Here is a 20,000-nt window from a genome sequence, read left to right as displayed (position 1 = left end):
GAAAACGTCACCTAGAAATACATGCTCACGCTATGTTAATGACATTGAGATATGAGTGAGTTTCAAAATTCAGTCAAATGATCCAGGCCATGAATTGGTAACAAGGGGTAAGGATTTATAGAGAAAGCACGATTCTGACGACTTTAACCTTACTCATTTTATGTCATGTTTTGCAGAGAAAGTCGGGAAAACGCACCAAAAATCGTGCCGTACGTAAAGAGCCATCGTTTTTGCCAATGAATCCTTTTGTTTTTGAACTTGTTTTGGTATCGTGATAGCGAGAGAGAGCGTCAACATAAGCCTGTGCATACTGCCACTTCATCAACGCTATATCCTAAGAACTCTTTCATCCAAATAGCTCGCCACCGTAGGTCATCAATGAACGGTCGTGGCATCTTCGATTCTGGGCGTTCTGTACAAGTTGAATATGTATTTCCCATACTACCTTTCGGCATAGTCGCGAACGCTCTTACGCTTCTGTTGGACAACCTTTCCCGAAACAGCTGTATAATTAGTAGCAACTGCTTGGCTGCCTATTCGGAGAATTTTGTTCTTTTTTGGCCAGGTGATTGGCGTTGCCAGTCTACTGATGACCGTGAATGAAATCAATTCAATAATTTAGCATTCTTGCATTAATAATTGTTTCATTCGTCTTGTATTTCTCGAACCAGAGCAGGTTAAGTTTTCAACAATAATAAAATGTGGTCTAGTCTTAAGTTACATTTTGACTACATATTCAGTTCAAAGTCGGAAGAATGTGGCTTTTTTTTTTCAAATATATTTATGATCGAAAACTTTATTTAAGAATCTTGGTAAGAAATAAGATCTCGTTAACATTTCCTTTCCAAGAAAAGAAAGAACAAGGAAACTTAGTCATCCTGGTTAATGAAGAAAGACCTTAAATATCAGCTCATATGGGATCAGAAATGAAAAATTGAGGTTTCTTCGACATCAAGACCATTGTAATACCATGCCGCAAAGTAACATAACTTGCTTTTCTGTTTGGGTACCTTACTACCGGCAGGAATATAATCTTTCCAGCGCCCAGTCGAATGTGTATATCACTAGCTTTCCCGGCGACCATATTTTGGGCAAAATCAGCTCGCTTTGAGCGCCCTCCTTATAATAAGAGTAGGGGAAATTATCATTTCGTTTTATTCAACTTACCTCCATAGTAAAGGTTACGCTCCTCGCGTCAAGAAAGAAAAAGGGAATGCAAAATACACTCCTTTTTAGCTGATGACACTAGATGACGTCCTGAAAATTTCCCCGAATTTCATCACGTGATTAAAATGGCAATTTATTTGAAGAGTTCAACTTTCCATCATTATAGCTTTCACTGCTGGTTTATTTTCCTTTATGTTTTTTTTTTGTGAATCACACATCAAATTCTTTTCGAGGAGGTTGAAAATTGTCAATCGCGTGACAACTTTGGAGTTGCGTGACTGTCAAAGAGTTTTTAAAAATCCAATAATGCCAGGTTTTTTTCCGGGAAGTTTTGCGTCGTTGATCAGATCGATCAGATGGAACGATAAACAATTCGAGGAAACGAGTGAGTGCATTGCTCATCCAATTTTTCAGTGAAGCATTACTTCCCTCTTTCAAAGATGGCTGAGATGAGCGGAGAAACCATTCCAAGGCTAAACATGGATTTAGCAGTGTTTGTCGTCCCTGCTTATGAATCGCGTTTGCCTATCAACCAAGAAAGCGCCGGTCTCGGATACGCCAAGATCTATCGAGCTTTACTGCAGAAAACAGGTAACGGCAAGCATATTGCATGAATCAAATATACACATTACGTTTACAGACCAATTACGTCCTTGAAAGTTACTTGTACTTTTATTCTTTATGAGAAGACAAAAGGTAATAGGCCTCTTGCACGGTGCCGTCACTGTTTTACTATCGACACCAGAACTCATGCAAATGCTTGGCCGAAATGGGTCAGTATAAAACGAGGACTGCAGACCAGGTATATTAAAGACGTGGATCAGGTATGAAACAAGGACTGAGTTTTAAAAACGGAGTATAGAACAAAGCTACAGTCTCGGTCACAAATGTTGTAACACAGACGGCAATTTGCCCCCGCTTCACTTGCTGTTCAAGCGAAGTGTTACAACTATTTATGACCGAGATTGCAGTCTCGGTCACAAATGTTGTAACACAGACGGCAATTTGCCCCCTCTCCCCCTTCAATGTTGATGTTTATGGGTTGGAGTGCAAAAACCAACCGGTAAATGCAACATTGATTGGAGGGAGGAGGAGGGGTACGTTATTAACAGCCTTGATGCGCTTCACTTGCTGTTCAAGCGAAGTGTTACAACTATTTATGACCGAGATTGTAGGTTTGTACTGGCCCAGATGCAGATTTTAGAAAAGGCCTTGAGTACTCTTAAATCTGGTTTCCATATGATCTGCAACGGTCCGCGACCATCGGAAGCTGTCTGCGTCGGTCTAACCTGCGATCAGGCCAATTTTTAGCTTCGCCCCTATGTTCTCTTATGTCATCGCTCGCTAAAATTGGGCCTGACCAAAAGTCTCTCAAGAATTTGATTGGCCGATGAAGGACATTTAAATCAAAAAAAGAGGGCGGAAGGAATTTCGAAGAGGAATTTGATCAGCCTCAATTTTTCGTTTCTCCAACTCCACAATACTCGTACCACGCGAAACTAAAATAGAGCCTGATGGCAGGTTAGCGTCGGTCTTATCGCAGACAAGCGTACCACTAATCCTCTGCGAAGCGAGGAGAAAAAGGAGAGCACTAACTTCAAGTCTGATTGGACGTGTTTCAAGGCGAACAAAAGTGTGTCACCGATAGCCACAGATCATCTCGGACACACGTTGCCATTAAAAATTGTCTTATTTGGAAGCGTCGTAATGGTCGGGAAAGTAAAGCTAGATTCACCTTTCCCGATCACCCGGACCGTGTGCCACAGATCGCCACAGACGCCGGGGACAGATGTTTCCATATGTCTGCGACGCAAATTTCCCTTTCGTAAACGGTCGTTGCCATTTTAAACGGTCGTTGCCATTTCTCAGAACGGTCGTTGCCATTTGAAACGGTCGATGCCATTTATAACGGTCGACTACCCGTCCACATACTTCACTTTAAAGAAAATTAAAAGAAACAAACTAAGAAAAAATATTAACAAAAATTAAGACAAAAAAGGAAAAAAAAAACATTTATAAAAGAAAAAATTGGAGGAAAAAAAGAGTCCGAAAATTTCCAGACTCGAACTTGGGTTCTTAGCCCTCACCCTAAACAGAACCCGAACCCGAACCCTAACTTATACGACCAGCGAGACACAACTCCCAGCAACCACAACCTTTTGAGTTCTTAAACCTAATGAGTGTAATTCAGAGCTAAAAAATGGCATCGACCGTTTCGAATGGCAACGACCGTTCTGAGAAATGGCAACGACCGTTTACGATAGGGAAATAAGCGTCTGCGACGTGGCGCAGACCGATCGCTGAGCCGTTCCAGATCATATGCAAACCAGGCTTTATTCCCTGTCAAAATATTGTCACGTACACAGAAATTCACTGGGCTAGAGAAAGCAAGAGTAGAGATTTTATGTATCTCAAAATTGTACTTTACTCCACGAATTTAAAAAGGAAAAGGAAAGAAACTTTATTTAAGTTTCGAGACGTTCTAGCGCTGGAGCACTAATTGGGACACTGTAAACTGAAATCAACAATTAACGCGAATCAAGTCAAACACTAGAGAGGAAAAACTGTTATGGCGAAGAACAGAAACACTTTTGGCATAAACTTTAACTCGTCGTATATTTCCATCCTTTATATTATTTAAAAGTCCTCTGAGTGTTGTTGTAGTAGTTCGTGCCAGGATGGTCAACACGCACGAAGAGCGTTTTGGATCTTCACGCAATCTTTACTTCCAAAGTCTGCGTAACAGACATATTAATTAGTCATATCTTATGATCCGCAGCAAAACAATTTTCGCTCATTATGAGATGAAAGTTCGGTTCGAAATGATTTTTTTTCACTTCAAAACACAAATCTGTACGTGTTTCGTGCATTTCACCGAGCTCTGATTGGCTCAGATTTGCTCCGTTACTAAGTGGAATTCCATGCTCCAAATTTAGTTCAAAGAACACGAAAGGAGATTCGCGTCAAAACGAATTCATCATGTCCACAAAGCGTAAGCGATCCATTGGCTCCTTAATATTCATATTTTTCATTATCCGGACGCTCGATTATCCGGATTATTTATCCCGGGATTCCTGTGAACAAGTTGGAACGTATTGTAGCACGCTTACTATCTTGAAGAATATTCACCAATTTCAGTCATAGGTAAAGTCAGCTTACAGGCCTAGTGGCCCATCAGGCCGAAGCTAATCCCCGGTTTCTGTAGCATCAAGCGACTAGGAGTATTTCTACTCTCCTCTGGATGGGATGCTAGTCCATCGCAGGGTTACCCCCAGCATTACGCCGGTACCCATTTATACACCTGGGTGAAGAGACGCACCGAAGGAGTAAAGTGTCTTGCCCAAGAACACAACACAATGTCCCCAGGCAGGCCCCGAACCCGCACCATTCGCTCCGAAGTCAAGCACACCAACCATGAGCCCACCACGCCTCCCTCAGTCATAATAGAGAGCTTTAGCAACGACGACGGGAACGGCAACGAGAACGTCATGTAAAAACATAAATTCACGTTATTGCGGTCACTTCGCGACTATTCCAAGCTTTTTAATATGACAAAGGTGTAGCAGTCCCTCAGGAATGAAACCGTTACGAGCGGCGCTTAATTTAGGGGAGAAAAATGAAAATTTATCTCCAAGTGCTGACGTTTTCCATAACACCTCAAACTTGGTTATTTCACGTTGTTGTTTTGCAGACGACGGCAAAGAAACAGACAAAAGTGAAAAACGCACGTGCAGAGCGTGGAAAGCTATTGTTTTTGTCCACTAAATATGCAAATTTGTAACGTTCTCGTTGCCGTCGCCGTTGTCGTTGCTAAAGCTCCCTAATGACCCACTAATAAGCGGGCTCTTCTGTTCTCAGTCGTCACAGCGAGAATCATTCTTGAGTCTGGGTAAAGGACTGCAGATTCTCACACCGATTTAAGCCGTCCCACCTCTTCCCTCAGGTCGTCAAAACGTAAGCCACAAACAACAGTCCATCTCATGACTGAGATCACCCGGAAGATTTTTGAAACTAAATTTAATTTTTTTCACTCTCGTCCTTCCAGGAGATAATGTCATAATCGTGATTGGTGGAGATGACAACTACACGGACGAAGATGAGGAAAACGAACAATTCATTTCAGGTTGGGCGAAAAGGAAAGTATCCTCACAGTTTAACGATGAATATATGGATGGACGAAAAGGCTTCATTCTCTCTTGGAACGAAAAACACAGGGAAATTCACGAGGAAGCACTGCGCCATTTCTTGGATCCAAGCAAAAGAGGAACAAAGTTTGAATACAAGCCAAAGCGAAAGCTTTCACCAAGACCTGAAACGGCGCCGGCAGATCCAGTACAACAGTCAAGACATGGTAGTTTTTCACCAGAGAGGCCCAGTGTAAAAGAAGCAGACAGCCATACTCCGGAAACCGAGCGTCCTTCACGATCTGTTAACCCTTTCCATCAATCAAGGCATCACAGTTCCTCAGCAGCAGAACCCAGCCATGTCAGGGACTCAGACAAACCAGGGGGACGCTCACCAGAGAGACGAAGCGTCTCTCCTTTGCAAAACTATGGAAACACACAAGTAGAGGTTCCTTCTTCAGGCTCTGGAGGAACACAGAAACAGTTAATTGGTGAGAGGATCTTTCACTTTGTCATAGTTTTGTTTCCTTTCATATCTCCTATTCAATATTCTTTCATGAGTTATCCTGCCCGAATCAAGAAGCCAGAACTTCATCACTTAATACATATGTTGAAACTAGGAAAAGTAAATGGCCAGAAATGGAACAACATTCTTATCAGTAAAAGGACTGTATCATCAGAGGTCAAACAAAATAGTAACAACAAATATGTTTCAAAGCCTCCAAATAGAACAGGACGCGAGTGATTTAAATCTTTGCAATTGGTAACAGTCCACGGCCTCGCCTCGAAATGGAACATGAAATTCAGACCAATGGTCATTGACGGCTTTGCAATATAAACCATATAAGTTGCTGTATGTAGCCAGAATTACAACGTTTCACTTGCATCATCAAGACGCACACGATAGTGTAACACTGTGCAATAAACTAATAATTATTTTTTTCTTCTGAAGAGGCAACATACAATGATCATATTACTGACTTCATTTGAATTTGCAGACTTGGCTGTTTTTGGCTGCCATGTCTCGGAAAAATCCATGCAAGTTGTCCAGGAAGTACTTGGTCGGCTTCGGTCTCAACTTCATATTTCCTCGCAAATTATTAGACACTCTGATTCACCCGTAAAAGTGAAGTCGTGCTTGCAAAAAGACACTGCCAGATTCTGTGTGTTATTGGTGGATGCCGAGACAGTCACTGACGCCTACCGCAATTTACCAACACGAAGAATGGAATATGAAGATGTTCTCAAAACAGCAGCAGACACTGTCGGTAAGAGTGTCGTATTCCTTTGGGTGCGTTTGATTGACCGTATTCCGGAATAGGAATAAATGTAATAGAAGTTATAATTCCTTTCTTTTTACGGAGATTCGCATTAAGTTTGTCAAACACCTGCTAAAATGCTATTTTAAATGGCATATCTTTATTATCCTTGTTGCTTCAAAACGCCAGACATACTATTTTAATCATCACTCCACGTATTCCGCGCCGGAATAGGGTCAATCGAACGCACCCTTAGTTTTTGATGCTTTAAGGTTCCCGGCAAGCAAAGCCGCTTATGGTACCGCAGGTCAACACTGATAAATTTTGGAATTATCCCACGGAATTGTATGTTCAAATTCTCAGCCTGCCTTTTGACGTCCGCCGTACGTGTGGTTCTTAGTTTCCCTGAATGACAAATTGTTGAATTGAGAAAAAAAGACCCGTTGTTCTCAGAATATTCCAAGGCCACTGATTATTTGTTTTTTCCTTTTGATTGTATTGTGTTCCACAACCTTAAAATGGTTGTAAATTGCACCAATGACACTTCTTTACCACTTTTGTTTAAACTTTTAGCTGAAAAAGTGATCGTTGTGATCTTCGCACCTTGTTCCCTGCCCTCTAAGAAAGATGAAGTTGTGGTGAAGGAGGCCATTGAAGCCATTCTATTGGTCACAGGCAAGGGTCATGTTCAGTGGGTGAAAGACAACCCGATTACACCAGAAGTCTTAGAGGAGAAGATCATGAGCTCAATACGGTCTCAAGAGTTTCCAAATTCAGGCGATTCTAGGCCAACCAATGTGCCAGACAGGACAGTTAACGATCCGCTGAAAGCTCATTCCTCGCAGCAGCCTTATCCTTATGGATATGATCGAGATCAGAATCAATCACAGCAAAGGATGTCTATGCAATCCCATGGGCCGCGGCCGAGTGTCTATCGAGACTTTTCAACCATGAAAGGGTTTGTTATGCTCAAAACACGTCTAAGGTTTGGTCAAATTTCTAAACACCATAGCGATGTTCAACTTTGGTATCCCAGATTTGTTGTCGCCCCCGACATAAAGAGAAAGTTGTTACAAGAATATCGGAACATCGCTGAAGCTGTAATGGAAATTGCATCAGACGGAATTGGTGGATTATGTACGAAAATCAAACGTAAATCCGAGGAAAAAGAAGAACCAGTCCAACTTTCTCAAAACGAGACCGTGATGCTGAAAACTCGACTACGTGACGGTCAGATATCAATGCAGCAAGGAGACTTGAAATTTCTCTTTCCTCAGTGGGAAATTCCTTTATATATTATCCAGAGTTTATCCGAACCATATGGTTTTTACTGCGATGTAGAACTGTACATAATTTCTGACGAAAAAGGGCATTTGCGCACCCAGGTGAAAACGTATAGAAAGGATAGAGTCAGTGGTGCGTTCAAGAAAGTATTCAAATGATGAAATCTAATGACATTAACAAGACAGTGATTTAGTTTGCCACTTTTGTATTTTAAAGTAACGTTTCTTTAATTAGAAGAGTAGACTTTTTCATGAGCGTGGTTGAATTTATACGTGAGTGTTTTATCTTCGGGCCCGCATGCATGCGAGGCTCGCATGCCTACCACTTCAGTCAACCTTCAAAACGGCAGCTGATCCTTTCTGACAAAAAGGAAAGAATCGTGTTTTTTTGATACCATTCATGTCTAGTAAAACAGCCAAAGATAAATGTCAAACGTCTTTGCGGCAATTTAATGGTATTTTTTTCATTTACTATCAACGTAATGTATACCCTTGCTTAGCTGTGCGTAACTCGTTCAGTTTGTATTTATCCCTGTTTTCAGCAACTCTTCTGTTGGAGTGGACTACTGACCACGGAAAAGCTACCTAGCGGTTGTATGTAGCGCCGTTCTTGCTACAGGCAAACTGGTAAGAAATATTTGAACCTCCACAGATCCTTCTCTTCGAAAACTACATCGGAGAAAAGAAGTGCTAAAAGAGGAAAGCAGAAAAGATGGCTCTTGAGCCACTGACGACCCACCCTTTTACTATCATTGCGGATTTACAAAGGCAACGCGATTCTTATACTTTTAATTATTGGTGGTGCCGCAGTATTTTTCCACAGATTGCCAGTGCTTTGCGTTTGCGCCCACGAAGCGATTTAACTGTCCGTCGATGAAACGTGACAGTGAATAGGGCATTTTTACATCACCGTTGAGAGCTTGCTCGAAAATTTAAAGCCCGAGTTAACGTTAACCAGGAGCACTTTCCATTTGAAAGGTAAACCCGGGGGAGATTTTCGGCAAATGGAAGAGTATAAATTTTCCACCATTAAAGGGCAACCTACCATTGGTCAGAAAAAATGGTAGAATAATGTTGTGGCTTAATGGTTCGGTACTGCGCGGGTCTTCCATCACGAAGCAAAACCGGTCATTTCGGTAAAAACGAGAAAAGAAGAGTACGTGTGACCTTCCATTTGTTGTTCCACCGGAACATTCAAAAGGAAAGCGCTCCAGACAATGGGAAAAGCTGTATGCGATTTCGCGAAAATCTTTGGCCACTAGTCACTTAAAAGGAACATTCCAGCACAGATGACTGGACACAGTCACTAGTTTTTAAAACGCTGTTTAGTTGATTCATGATGACAACCCCAAACAATTAATGAAACTGATTCCTTTCAACAACTGTTTCAATGCGCAGCCTATTTATACCTGTTTTGGCGACGAATGGTTAAGAAAGAGAGAGTTATGAGCAAACTTGAAAACGAATGGTGAGGTGAACATTTCTTTGTGTGGGCTTGGCCCACACTAATGCATCCGTATCGATGTTAAGCCCGAGGGGGTGAACCCTGGGCATATGTGGGGCAATTGACTTTTCAGAAGAAGTTTTGGTCAAAATCCCCACCGTGGGGCCCCAAAATTTGGTCAAATCAGATCAAATTCTCTGACGAAAAGTGAGTCGATATTATCAACAATCCACACAATCCCTACAAAGTAAGGTGTTCCATCAATTCATATTGAAAATGAGTAGTGAGAAGTAGTGTTTTGGTAAAAGTATAAAAACAAGTGCCTACCTCAAATAAAAACAGCCGTATTTCAGGGCTTTAGCCGCACTACTTCAATTCCAAGATGGCCGGCGCACAGACGAGCATATTGGTCCCATTCTTCCGCGCATAAAAAGCAAACGTCGAAAGCCGATTAGCTTAATCCAGGATTAGCGTAAACTTTTGTTTCATGTTTTCAACTTTTTGGTGAAAGGTTGCTTTGCTTATTTTTGTTTTTTCAAGATTGACTTCTTCTAATGTAAAGTTTTGCCAAATATCAACGTTGAACAGCATTTAGTAGTGGAGTAATAAACTCCTTGGTTAATTCTGGGATTAGCGTTAATCGGCTTTTGAACAACCGGGCCCAGATTCTTAGTCAAATTCCCGTTGATGGGGAAGGCAATAAAAGGCAAATGCCCCACATTGTCCCCCCCCCCCCCCCTTCCCCTTCGGGCTTACCATTGATAGATGCATAAGTTGGAAGCAGAGAGGTCCCATGAATTATGAGTCATGAGTCAAAGAGACTCACATTCAATATAGCAATAATTTATTGATTAAGCCTAAGCCCTCGTTTCACTGATTAGGCCTAAGCACTCTCTAAAATTTTAGCTTTCATTTTATGGGTTAGGGTAACTGCACTAACTCATTGACTCATGACCCATTGACTAGTTGATTCATTGACTCATAAATAGTTGATACTCGGAAGCAGAGGTATTTGTATGTCGGTATACGAGAATGGTCACGTGATCTCTAAGAGTTTGCAGAGGCTTGGGTACTAGCGCGTGGAAAACGAGTGGCGACCTCCACTTCGGTGAATAGTTGTTAAATATATATTCCCACTTGGAATTATTTTTATTCGATCCAGACTAACTTTTTCAGAATTGTGTACTTAAGCCTTTAAATTTTGTGAATTTTGTAATGAAGTTATGTTGATGAGAGGTCTTGGCAGATTTCCCTGGAAACAAACCAATATTAGAGGGGTTCACAGTCTAAACAAAGCAGGGGAGGACTAGCAGGGAAGGCTGGGGCTAGCAGCAAAGCCCACACGTGTATGCATTGCGAACCTATTTTTTACTTAGACTTTATTTTTTTTTTTTTTTGGAGGGGGAGGGAGGGAGAGGGGGTGGTCGTGCTATGGCTGAAAATGCGTAAGATTTCTTTGACTCGTCGAAGGCAGCCGAAGTAGGATTCAAACTCGGTATCTCTTCATTCATTGGCAGTAAACCATGGACGACTACGCGAGAGAGTAACTGGGAAATATGTGTCCGTGACCGGAAACGAGGTTTTTGTGCTTTCGTTGCACGCAATGCAATATCCGGTCATCGTATGACTCAGTAACATATCTTACCGGGCTAATTATAGAATTTTACAATTCTCCTGGTATTGTTAAGAAAAATAATTAGATATTTTAAATACCATCGTAGAAACTTGTAAAGCATACGTTTACTGGTTTTGATTGGAGTCAACACCGTTTTTAACAGACCGCGCACCGGTGGCTCAGTTGGTTGAGCACCGGACTGCCATGCGGGAGGTCGTGAGTTCGACTTCGGCAGGACCAACACTCAGGGTCTTAAAATAACTGAGGTGAATGTGCTTCCTTTGTAATTACATCTGCAAATGGCTAGACTTTCAAGTCTTCTCGTATAAGGACTGTAAACCGGAGGTCCCGTCTCATAATCCTTGTTGGAAATTAAATAGTATGGGACGTTAAGAACCCACTGGCACTCACTATTCGGTGTTGTGGTCTGACCTTATCTGGACGGGGGCATCTTTCACTTCCTAAAAATAAAATTGTAAACTGTGTAATAAGCAGTCTGGCTAAAAGTCCCCCGAAAAACCTGAAAAGCCCCGAAGGGAGAGACTAATAGTTTCACTCTTCACTCTTCACTCACACTCAACAGTAGGGACCTTTAGATCGTAGGACGAGGACCATTACGAGTACTAATACGAGTACGACTTTAGCACTGAGCATGCGCATAAGGTTTGAAGGCCGACAATTTTCGAAGTGCGCGTGCTCAGAACGGAAAACTCGTACTCGTAGTCGTCCTCGTCCTCTCATCTAAAGGTCCCTAGTTTTAAATGTGAACAACTATCCTACGATGGCACTTAATTAACCATATGGTTGCGACATGGAATGTGGACGTCGGACTTCGGACTGCGGAATTGAACTGGATATTGACCAAGATATCATAACATAAAATATCATTGAAATACTGTGAATTTTAAAGGCAATCGGCTAAAATGCATTCGAACAAAGTGTAGGCTACCCGTAGTCTCTTGTTGAAAATAATTTCCGACGCAATAGGGCCAAATACAGTGTATGGGGGATTCCCTCTCTTACGTAATATTCTCTTGTTGTAGAGTAAATGAATGCTGAATGTTTTATCGATTTGTGGCAAAACGCAAATTTCAACCTTTCGTTTGACATCCCTGCTGTACGAATGATTCCCCGAATAACAAAGTGTGCAAATGGGAACGTAAAAAGAGCCGTCGATCGCAGTATATGATCTGAGGTCATTGGTTTCTCGTTTTAATTCTTTTCATCCCCCAAAACCTTAAAATCATCGAAAATTGCAGTAATCTACCACGTTTGACTAAACTTTCAGCTGAAAAAGTGATTGTTGTGATCTTCGCACGTTGTTTCCTGCTCGACGAAAGATGAAGTTGTGGTCAAGGAGACCATTGAAGCCATTCTATTGGCCGATACGATCCGCTGAAAGCTCAAATTTCTGAACGCCATGGGGATGTTGAACTTTGGTATCCCAGATTTGTTGTCGCCCCCGACACATAGAGAAATTTGTTACAAGAATATTGGAACATCGCTGAAGCTGTAGTGGAAATTGCATCAGACGGAAATGGTGGATTATATATGAAAATCAAACCTAAATCCGAAGAAAAAGAAAAACCAGTCCAACTTGCTGAAAACGATACTGTGATGCTGAAAACTCGGCTACGTGACGGTCAGATATCAATGCGGGAAGGAGACTTGAAATTTCTCTTTCCTCAGTGGGAAATTCCTTTCTATATTATCGAGAGTTTTTACGAAGAACATCGTTTACATTCCGATGAAGAACTGTACATAATTTCTGACGAAAAAGGGCATTTGCGCACCCAGGTGACAACTTATGTAAAGGATAGAGCCGGTAGTGCGTTGATGAAAGCCGGGAAGAAAGTATTCTTTTGTATTTCAAAGGAATGTTTTTTTTTTTATTTAGAAGAGTAGACATGTCGGCGTAACGTGAAAACCACCTATCTGTTGCCATTACATGCCACACCTCTACTATTACTGATGGTATTTGCTCACAGATGGTCCAACTGATCAAGTCACACCTGTGGAAAATTTAAGACCAATTTCCCACTTTTTGTGTTGTCAACAAACTGCATGCTGAAGAGACTGAAATTACAAAGAAACTGTAGAGACAACTCACTTTCGACTCAAGTGCCCAGGGCCCGGTTCCTCGAAAGCCGATTAACTCAATCCAGGATTAGCGTAAACTTTTGTTTCACGTTTTCAACTTTTTAGTGAAAGTTTCTTTTGCTTATTTTTGTTTTTCAAGATTGACGTCTTCTCATGTAAAGTTCTGCCGAAAATCTGCGTTGAACAGCATTTGGGAGTAGAGAAATAAACTGCTTGGTTAATTTTTACTCTTAGATTAGCGTTAATCGGCCTTTGAGCAACTGGGCCCAGCCGTCTATAAGAAACAATTGCTTAAAATTGTCCAGGAAAGTGGGAGGATCATTTCTCTCTTTCGTCAATAACCCGCATATCAAATATCTAACTTTCTCTCAAAATGACAATATGCGAGTAACGTGTAAAATGGATGATTTATACGTAGTAGATTTCACAGAGCTGAGACTGAATTCAAAGGGGCACTTTTTTACTGCATATACAGCTGTTTCGAGAAAGGTTGTTCAAAAGAAGCATAAAAGCGTACGCGACAATGCCTAAAGGCATTATGGTAAACTGTCGGTTTGAGTCAACGCCGAGAACATGACAGCAATGCTATCGAAAACGTAACCTAGAAATACATGCTCACGCTATGTTAATGACATTGAGATATGAGTGAGTTTCAAAATTCAGTCAAATGATCCAGGCCATGAATTGGTAACAAGGGGTAAGGATTTATAGAGAAAGCACGATTCTGACGACTTTAACCTTACTCATTTTATGTCATGTTTTGCAGAGAAAGTCGGGAAAACGCACCAAAAATCGTGCCGTACGTAAAGAGCCATCGTTTTTGCCAATGAATCCTTTTGTTTTTGAACTTGTTTTGGTATCGTGATAGCGAGAGAGAGCGTCAACATAAGCCTGTGCATACTGCCACTTCATCAACGCTATATCCTAAGAACTCTTTCATCCAAATAGCTCGCCACCGTAGGTCTTCACTGAACGGTCGTGGCATCTTCGATTCTCGGCGTTCTGTACAAGTTAAATTTATTTTATTGAATATTTCCCATACTACCTTTCGGCATTGTCGCGAACGCTCTTACGCTTCTGTTGAACAACCTTTCCCGAAACAGCTGTATATGAGCAGCTTCGTGGCTGCCTATTCGGATAATTTTCTTCTTTTTTGGCCAGGTGATTGGCGTTGCCAGTCTTACTGAAGACCGTGAATAAAATCAATTCAATAATTTAGCATTCTTGCATTAATAATCGTTTCATTCGTCTTATATTTCTGGAACCAGAGCAGGTTTGGAACAATAATAAAATGTGGTCTAGTCTTAACTTACATTTTAACTAAATATTCAGTTCAAAGGCGGAAGAATGTGGCTTTTTTTTTCAAATATATTTATGATCGAAAACTTTATTTAAGAATCTTGGTAAGAAATAAGATCTCGTTAACATTTCCTTTCCAAGAAAAGAAAGGAACAAGGAAACTTAGTCATGCTGGTTAATGAAGAAAGACCTTAAATATCAGCGCATATGGGATCAAAAATGAAAAATTGAGGTTTCTTCGACACCAAAACCATTGTAATAACGTGCCGCAAAGTAGCATACCTTGCTTTTTCGGTTTAGGTACCTTACTACCGGCAGGAATATAATCTTTCCAGCGCCCAGTCGAATGTGTATATCACTAGCTTTCCCGGCCACCATATTCTAGGCAAAATCAGCTCGCTTCGAGCGCCTTCCTTATAATAAGAGTAGGGGAAATTATCATTTCGTTTTATTTAACTCACCCCCATAGTAAAGGTTACGCTCCTCGCGTCAAGAAAGAAAAAGGGAATGCAAAATACACTCCTTTTTAGCTGATGACACTAGATGACGTCCTGAAAATTTCCCCGAATTTCATCACGTGATTAAAATGGCAATTTATTTGAAGAGTTCAACTTTCGATCATTATAGCTTTCACTGCTGGTTTATTTTCCTTTATGTCTTTTTTTGTGAATCACACATCAAAGTCTTTCGAGGAGATTGAAAATTGTCATCGCGTGACAACTTTGGAGTTGCGTGACTGTTAAAGAGTTTTTAAAAATCCAATAATGACAGGTTTTTTTCCGGGAAATTTTTTGCGTCGTTGGACAGATCGATCAGATGGAACGATAAACAATTCGAGGAAACGAGTGAGTGCATCGCTCATCCAACTTTTCAGTGAAACATTATCGTACTTACATAAACAGTTAAAAGCGTTGTCGTTGAGAAGAAAATGATGGCGAAAGTGCAAACCATCCATCTTTTCAATTGCGACCAAACCTACAAGTTTGATGCCGTTGAAGAATGGCTGGAAAGAGAGAAAATGACACAAAGATTCTCTGTTCAACAACATTACTTCCCTCTTTCAAAGATGGCTGAGATGAGCGGAGAAACCATTCCAAGGCTAAACATGGATTTAGCAGTGTTTGTCGTCCCTGCTTATGAATCGCGTTTGCCTATCAACCAAGAAAGCGCCGGTCTCGGATACGCCAAGATCTATCGAGCTTTACTGCAGAAAACAGGTAACGGCAAGCATATTGCATGAATCAAATATACACATTACGTTTACAGACCAATTACGTCCTTGAAAGTTACTTGTACTTTTATTCTATATGAGAAGACAAAAGATAATAAGCCTCTTGCATGGTGCCGTCATTTTACTATCGACACCAGAACTGATGCAAATGCTTGGCCTAAATGGGTCAGTATAAAACGAGCACTGCTGACCAGGTATAAGACGTGGACCAGGTATGAAACAAGGACTGAGTTTTAAAAAACGGAGTATAGAACAAAACTAGGTTTGTACTGGCCCAGATACAGATTTTAGAAAAGGCCTTGAGTACTCTTAGGCCTGGTTTCCTTATGATCTGCAACGGTCCGCGACCATCGGAAGCTGTCTGCGTCGGTGTAACGTGCGATCAGGCCCATTTTTAGCTTCGCTCATATGCTCTCTTTTCCCTACATCTCCAGAATATTCACACGGAAAGGGTCTTGTAGTTTTCTCCGACCCTGTTTCACCTAAGTAGATACTTTGCATAGTCATGCATGCATGCTCACGGCCCTAAAGCTAAATTTCTTGGAATGCTGTTCCGCATTTGAAAATCCACTATTCAATGTGTTTTGCTTGAATGAAGGAAGGGGCAAATATGTACATTTTTGTATGTTAAGTGCGTTGTTTTACTATGTTTATCACCGCTGCTTGTGTTGTGTTCCTTACGAAGCTTCTTTCGATGTTTTCTAGTATTCTTCACTTTTGCGAGCATAGAGAAAATGTCAGTTTCTGGTGACGAGAATGGCATTTTGCACCTTGCGGGATTCCTGTGAACAACTTGGAACGTATTGTAGCACGCTTACTATCTACAAGAATATTTACCAATTTCAGTCATAATGTTAGAAAGCAATGACCCACTAATGAGCGGGCTCTTCTGTTCGCAGTCGTCACAGCGAGAATCATTCTTGAGTCTGGGTAAAGGACTGCAGATTCTCACACCGATTTAAGCCGTCCCACCAACAACAACAGTCCATCTCATGACTGAGATCACCCGGAAGATTTTTGAAACTAAATTTAATTTTTTTCACTCTCGTCCTTCAAGGAGATAATGTCATGATCGTGATTGGTGGAGATGACAACTACAAAGACGAAGATGAGGAAAACGAACAATTCATTTCCCGTTGGGCGAGAAGGAAAGTATCTTCACAGTTTAACGATGAATATATGGATGGACGAAAAGGCTTCATTCTCTCTTGGAACGAAAAACACAGGGAAATTCACGAGGAAGCACTGCGCCATTTCTTGGATCCAAGCAAAAGAGGAACAAATTTTGAATACAAGCCAAAGCGAAAGCTTTCACCAAGACCTGAAACGGCGTCGGCACATCCAGTACAACAGTCAAGGCAAGGTAGTTTTTCACCAGAGAGGCCCATTGTAAAAGGAGCAACCAGCCATATTCCGGACACCGAGCGTCCTTCACGACCCGTTAAGGAGGCTTCCGACCCATTACATCAATCAAGGCATCACAGTTCCTCAGCACCAGAACCCAGCCATGTCAGGGACTCACACAAACCAGAGAAACGAAGCGTCTCTCCTTTGCAAAACTATGGAAACACACAAGTAGGGGTTTCTTCTTCAGGCTCTGGAGGAACTCAGAAAAAGTTAATTGGTGAGAGGGACTTTCACTTTGTTATACTTTTGTTTCCTTTCATATCTCATATTCAATATTCTTTCATGAGTTATCGTCCCCGACCCAAGAAGCCAGAACTTTGTCACTTAATATGTATGTTGAAACTGGGAAAAGGAAATGGCCAGAAACGGAACAACATTTTTATCAGTCAAAGGGCTGGATCATTATACCAAGAGGTCGTAAAACAAAGTATTAACAACATTCCTTCCGAATACCGGTAGCAACAAAGATCTTTCAAAAGCAAATAGGACAGGACTCGACTGATCTAAATTTTATCTTTGCAATTGGTCACCGTCCACGGCCTCGTCTCCAAATGAAACATGAAATTCAGACCAATGGTCATTGTCGGCTTTGGATTATAAATGGTATAAGTTGCTGCTATAATGGTTGCTTTGGACCGTCTGACGAAAAAACAATTATGTAACAAGACCTCCAACGTTTCATTTGCATCACCAAGACGCACGCGATAGTGTAAACTGTGTAAATTAATATTTATTTTTGCTATTTAAGTGACAACATACACTGATTCAAGGGATGATTATATTACTGACTTTATTTGAATTTGTAGACCTGGCTGTTTTTGGCTGCAGTGTCGAGAAAAAATCCGTGCAAGTTGTCAAGGAAGTACTTGACCAGCTTCGTTCTCATCTACGTATTTCTTCGCAAATTATTGAAAACTCTTTACCCGTAAAAGTGAAGTCATTCTTGCTAAAATACACTGCCAGATTCTGTGTGTTATTGGTGGATGCCGAGACAGTCTCTGACGCCTACCGCAATTTACCAGAACGAAGAGTGGAATATGAAGATCTTCTCAAAACAGCAGCAGACACTGTCGGTAAGAGTGTCGTATTCCTCCGGCGTTTTCGTTCCCTTTTTCAGTAAAACAAACCTTAAGGCTCAAATTGATGTGCCAAGCTTTCGACTAAAGCTCTTCATGGTTCCTCCGGTTAGCGATGATAATTTTCGAATTATCCCGCGTAATTGTATTAATTGTATTTTTGGCAAGGATGCTCGGATGTTTTCCCCATGCATCATAAAGCAAATGGCCAATTTAGATCGTCGCCAATTCCTTGCGGCTTTAAATTTAACGCAGTTTGCCACAGACACAGGCCTAATTATAGATATTTTTAAAAATAATTAGTTCCAGCACAATAGGGCCAAATACAGTATATGGGGGATTCGCGGTTTCTTACGTTATGTTCTCTTGTTTTAAAATGAGTGAATGCTGCATCCCTGAATATCAAAATGTGTACATGGGAACGTAACAGAGCCTTTGATCGCAGTATGTTCTGAGGCCACTGATTATTGCTTTCACGTTCCAATTTTTTTGCTTTACCCACAACGTTAAAATTGTCGAAAATCACTTTTAATGTACCACTTTTGACTAAACTTTCAGCTGAAAAAGTGATTGTTGTGATCTTCGCACCTTGTTCGCTCCCCTCGACAGAAGATGAAGTTGTGGTCAAGGAGACCATTGAATCCATCCTACTGGCCAAAGGCAAGGGTCTTGTTGAATGGGTGAAAGACAACCCAATTACAGCAGAAGTCTTAAAAGGGAAGATCTTGAGTGCAATGCAGTCTCAAAACATTTGATATTCAGGCGATGCCAGGTCAACCAGTTCTGTTGAGCATCGTTCCAAAGTGCCAGACAGGACAGTTTACGATCCGCCGAAAGCTCACGGCCGTTCCTCGCAGCAACTTTATCCTCATGGATATAATCGAATTCAGACCCAATCACAGGAAAGGGTGACAATGCAACCCCGTGGACTTCCGTCTATGAAAGGGTTTGTCATGCTCAAAACACGTCTTAGGTTTGGTCAAATTTCTGTACACCAATGCAATGTTCAACTTTGTTATCCCGGATTTGTTGTCTCCCCCCACACAAAAAGAAATTTGTTACAAAAATATGGGAACATCGCTGAAGCTGTAGTGGAAATTACAGCAGACGGAAATGGTGGATTTTATACGGCAATCGAAGCTCAATCCGAGGAAAAAGAAGAACCAGTCCAACTTGCTGAAAACGATACTGTGATGCTGAAAACTCGGCTATGTGATGGCCAGATATCAATGCAGGAAGGAGACTTGACATTTTTCTATCCTCAGTTGGAAGTCCCTTTCTATTATCCAGAGTTTATACGAAGAACATTGTTTCCACTCCGATGTAGAACTGTACATAATTTCTGACGAAAAAGGGGTTTTGCGCGCCCAGGTGACAACTTATGTAAAGGATAGAGCCGTTAGTGCGTTTAAGAAAGTCGGGAACGTCGAGAAGAAAGTCTGGTAAAAAGTATTCAAATGATGAAATCTAATGACATTGATAAAACAGTGATTTAGTTTGAACTTTTGTATTTCAAAGGATTAATGTTTTTTTTATTTAGAAGAGTAGACATTTTCATTAGCTTGGTTGAATTTATACGTTAAGTGTTTCATCTTCGGGCCCCCATGCATGCGAGGCTCTCTTGTAGTGCCTGTCACTTCAGACAAACTTCAAAAGATTTCTCAAAACGGCAGCTAATTCTGTGTGACAAAAAGGTAAGAAGCGTTTTTTTAAATTACCATTCATGTCTAGTAAAAGGGCCAAAAATAAATTTGAACTTTTTTGCGGCAATTTAATGGTATTTTTTTTTCATCTACTATCAAAGTAATGCACACCCCTGCTTAGCTGTACGTAACTCGTTCAGTTTGTATTTATCCGTGTTTTGAGCAAACTCTTCTGTTCGAGTGGACTACTGACTTAGTTGTACCCTCGGAAAAGCTACTTTGCGGTTGTATGTCGCTCCGTTCTTGCTACAGGAAGACTGGTAAAACTTATAGAAAATTTTGAACCTCAACA

The 20,000-nt window shown here is 41.1% G+C and overlaps 2 protein-coding genes across 2 annotated transcripts in view; both read left to right on the top strand.

The window, feature by feature from the left end:
* Nucleotides 1–1,592: 1,592 nt before the first annotated feature.
* Nucleotides 1,593–9,211, top strand: LOC138029331 (uncharacterized). The gene is made up of 4 exons (XM_068877066.1): nucleotides 1,593–1,758; nucleotides 5,213–5,782; nucleotides 6,290–6,559; nucleotides 7,124–9,211. The coding sequence occupies exons 1-4, from the start codon at nucleotides 1,608–1,610 to the stop codon at nucleotides 7,990–7,992; spliced, it is 1,860 nt and encodes a 619-aa protein (XP_068733167.1). The 5' UTR covers nucleotides 1,593–1,607; the 3' UTR covers nucleotides 7,993–9,211.
* Nucleotides 9,212–15,077: 5,866 nt separating this feature from the next.
* Nucleotides 15,078–20,000, top strand: part of LOC138029330 (uncharacterized) — a 41,498-nt gene continuing 36,575 nt past the window's right edge. Inside the window, exons 1-2 of the mRNA XM_068877064.1 lie at nucleotides 15,078–15,508; nucleotides 16,580–17,146. Of these exons, the coding sequence (XP_068733165.1) occupies nucleotides 15,220–15,508; nucleotides 16,580–17,146 (856 nt within the window). The 5' untranslated portion in view covers nucleotides 15,078–15,219. The remainder of the gene's footprint in view (nucleotides 15,509–16,579; nucleotides 17,147–20,000) is intronic.

Source organism: Montipora capricornis, chromosome 13 (genome assembly GCF_036669925.1).
Source record: "Montipora capricornis isolate CH-2021 chromosome 13, ASM3666992v2, whole genome shotgun sequence".
In the NCBI taxonomy this organism is placed as follows: domain Eukaryota; kingdom Metazoa; phylum Cnidaria; class Anthozoa; order Scleractinia; family Acroporidae; genus Montipora; species Montipora capricornis.
The sequence above is the reverse complement of the archived record's forward strand: the minus strand, read 5'-3'. Positions and strand labels throughout refer to the sequence as shown.

What these genes read in the sequence shown, in the direction of transcription:
- LOC138029331 (XM_068877066.1), top strand. Translation starts at nt 1,608, where the DNA reads ATGGCTGAGATGAGCGGAGAAACCATTCCAAGGCTAAACATGGATTTA. An exon ending in AGCTTTACTGCAGAAAACAG is followed by an intron (nt 1,759 to 5,212) that starts GTAACGGCAAGC and finishes TCGTCCTTCCAG; the next exon opens with GAGATAATGTCATAATCGTG. An exon ending in AACACAGAAACAGTTAATTG is followed by an intron (nt 5,783 to 6,289) that starts GTGAGAGGATCT and finishes TTGAATTTGCAG; the next exon opens with ACTTGGCTGTTTTTGGCTGC.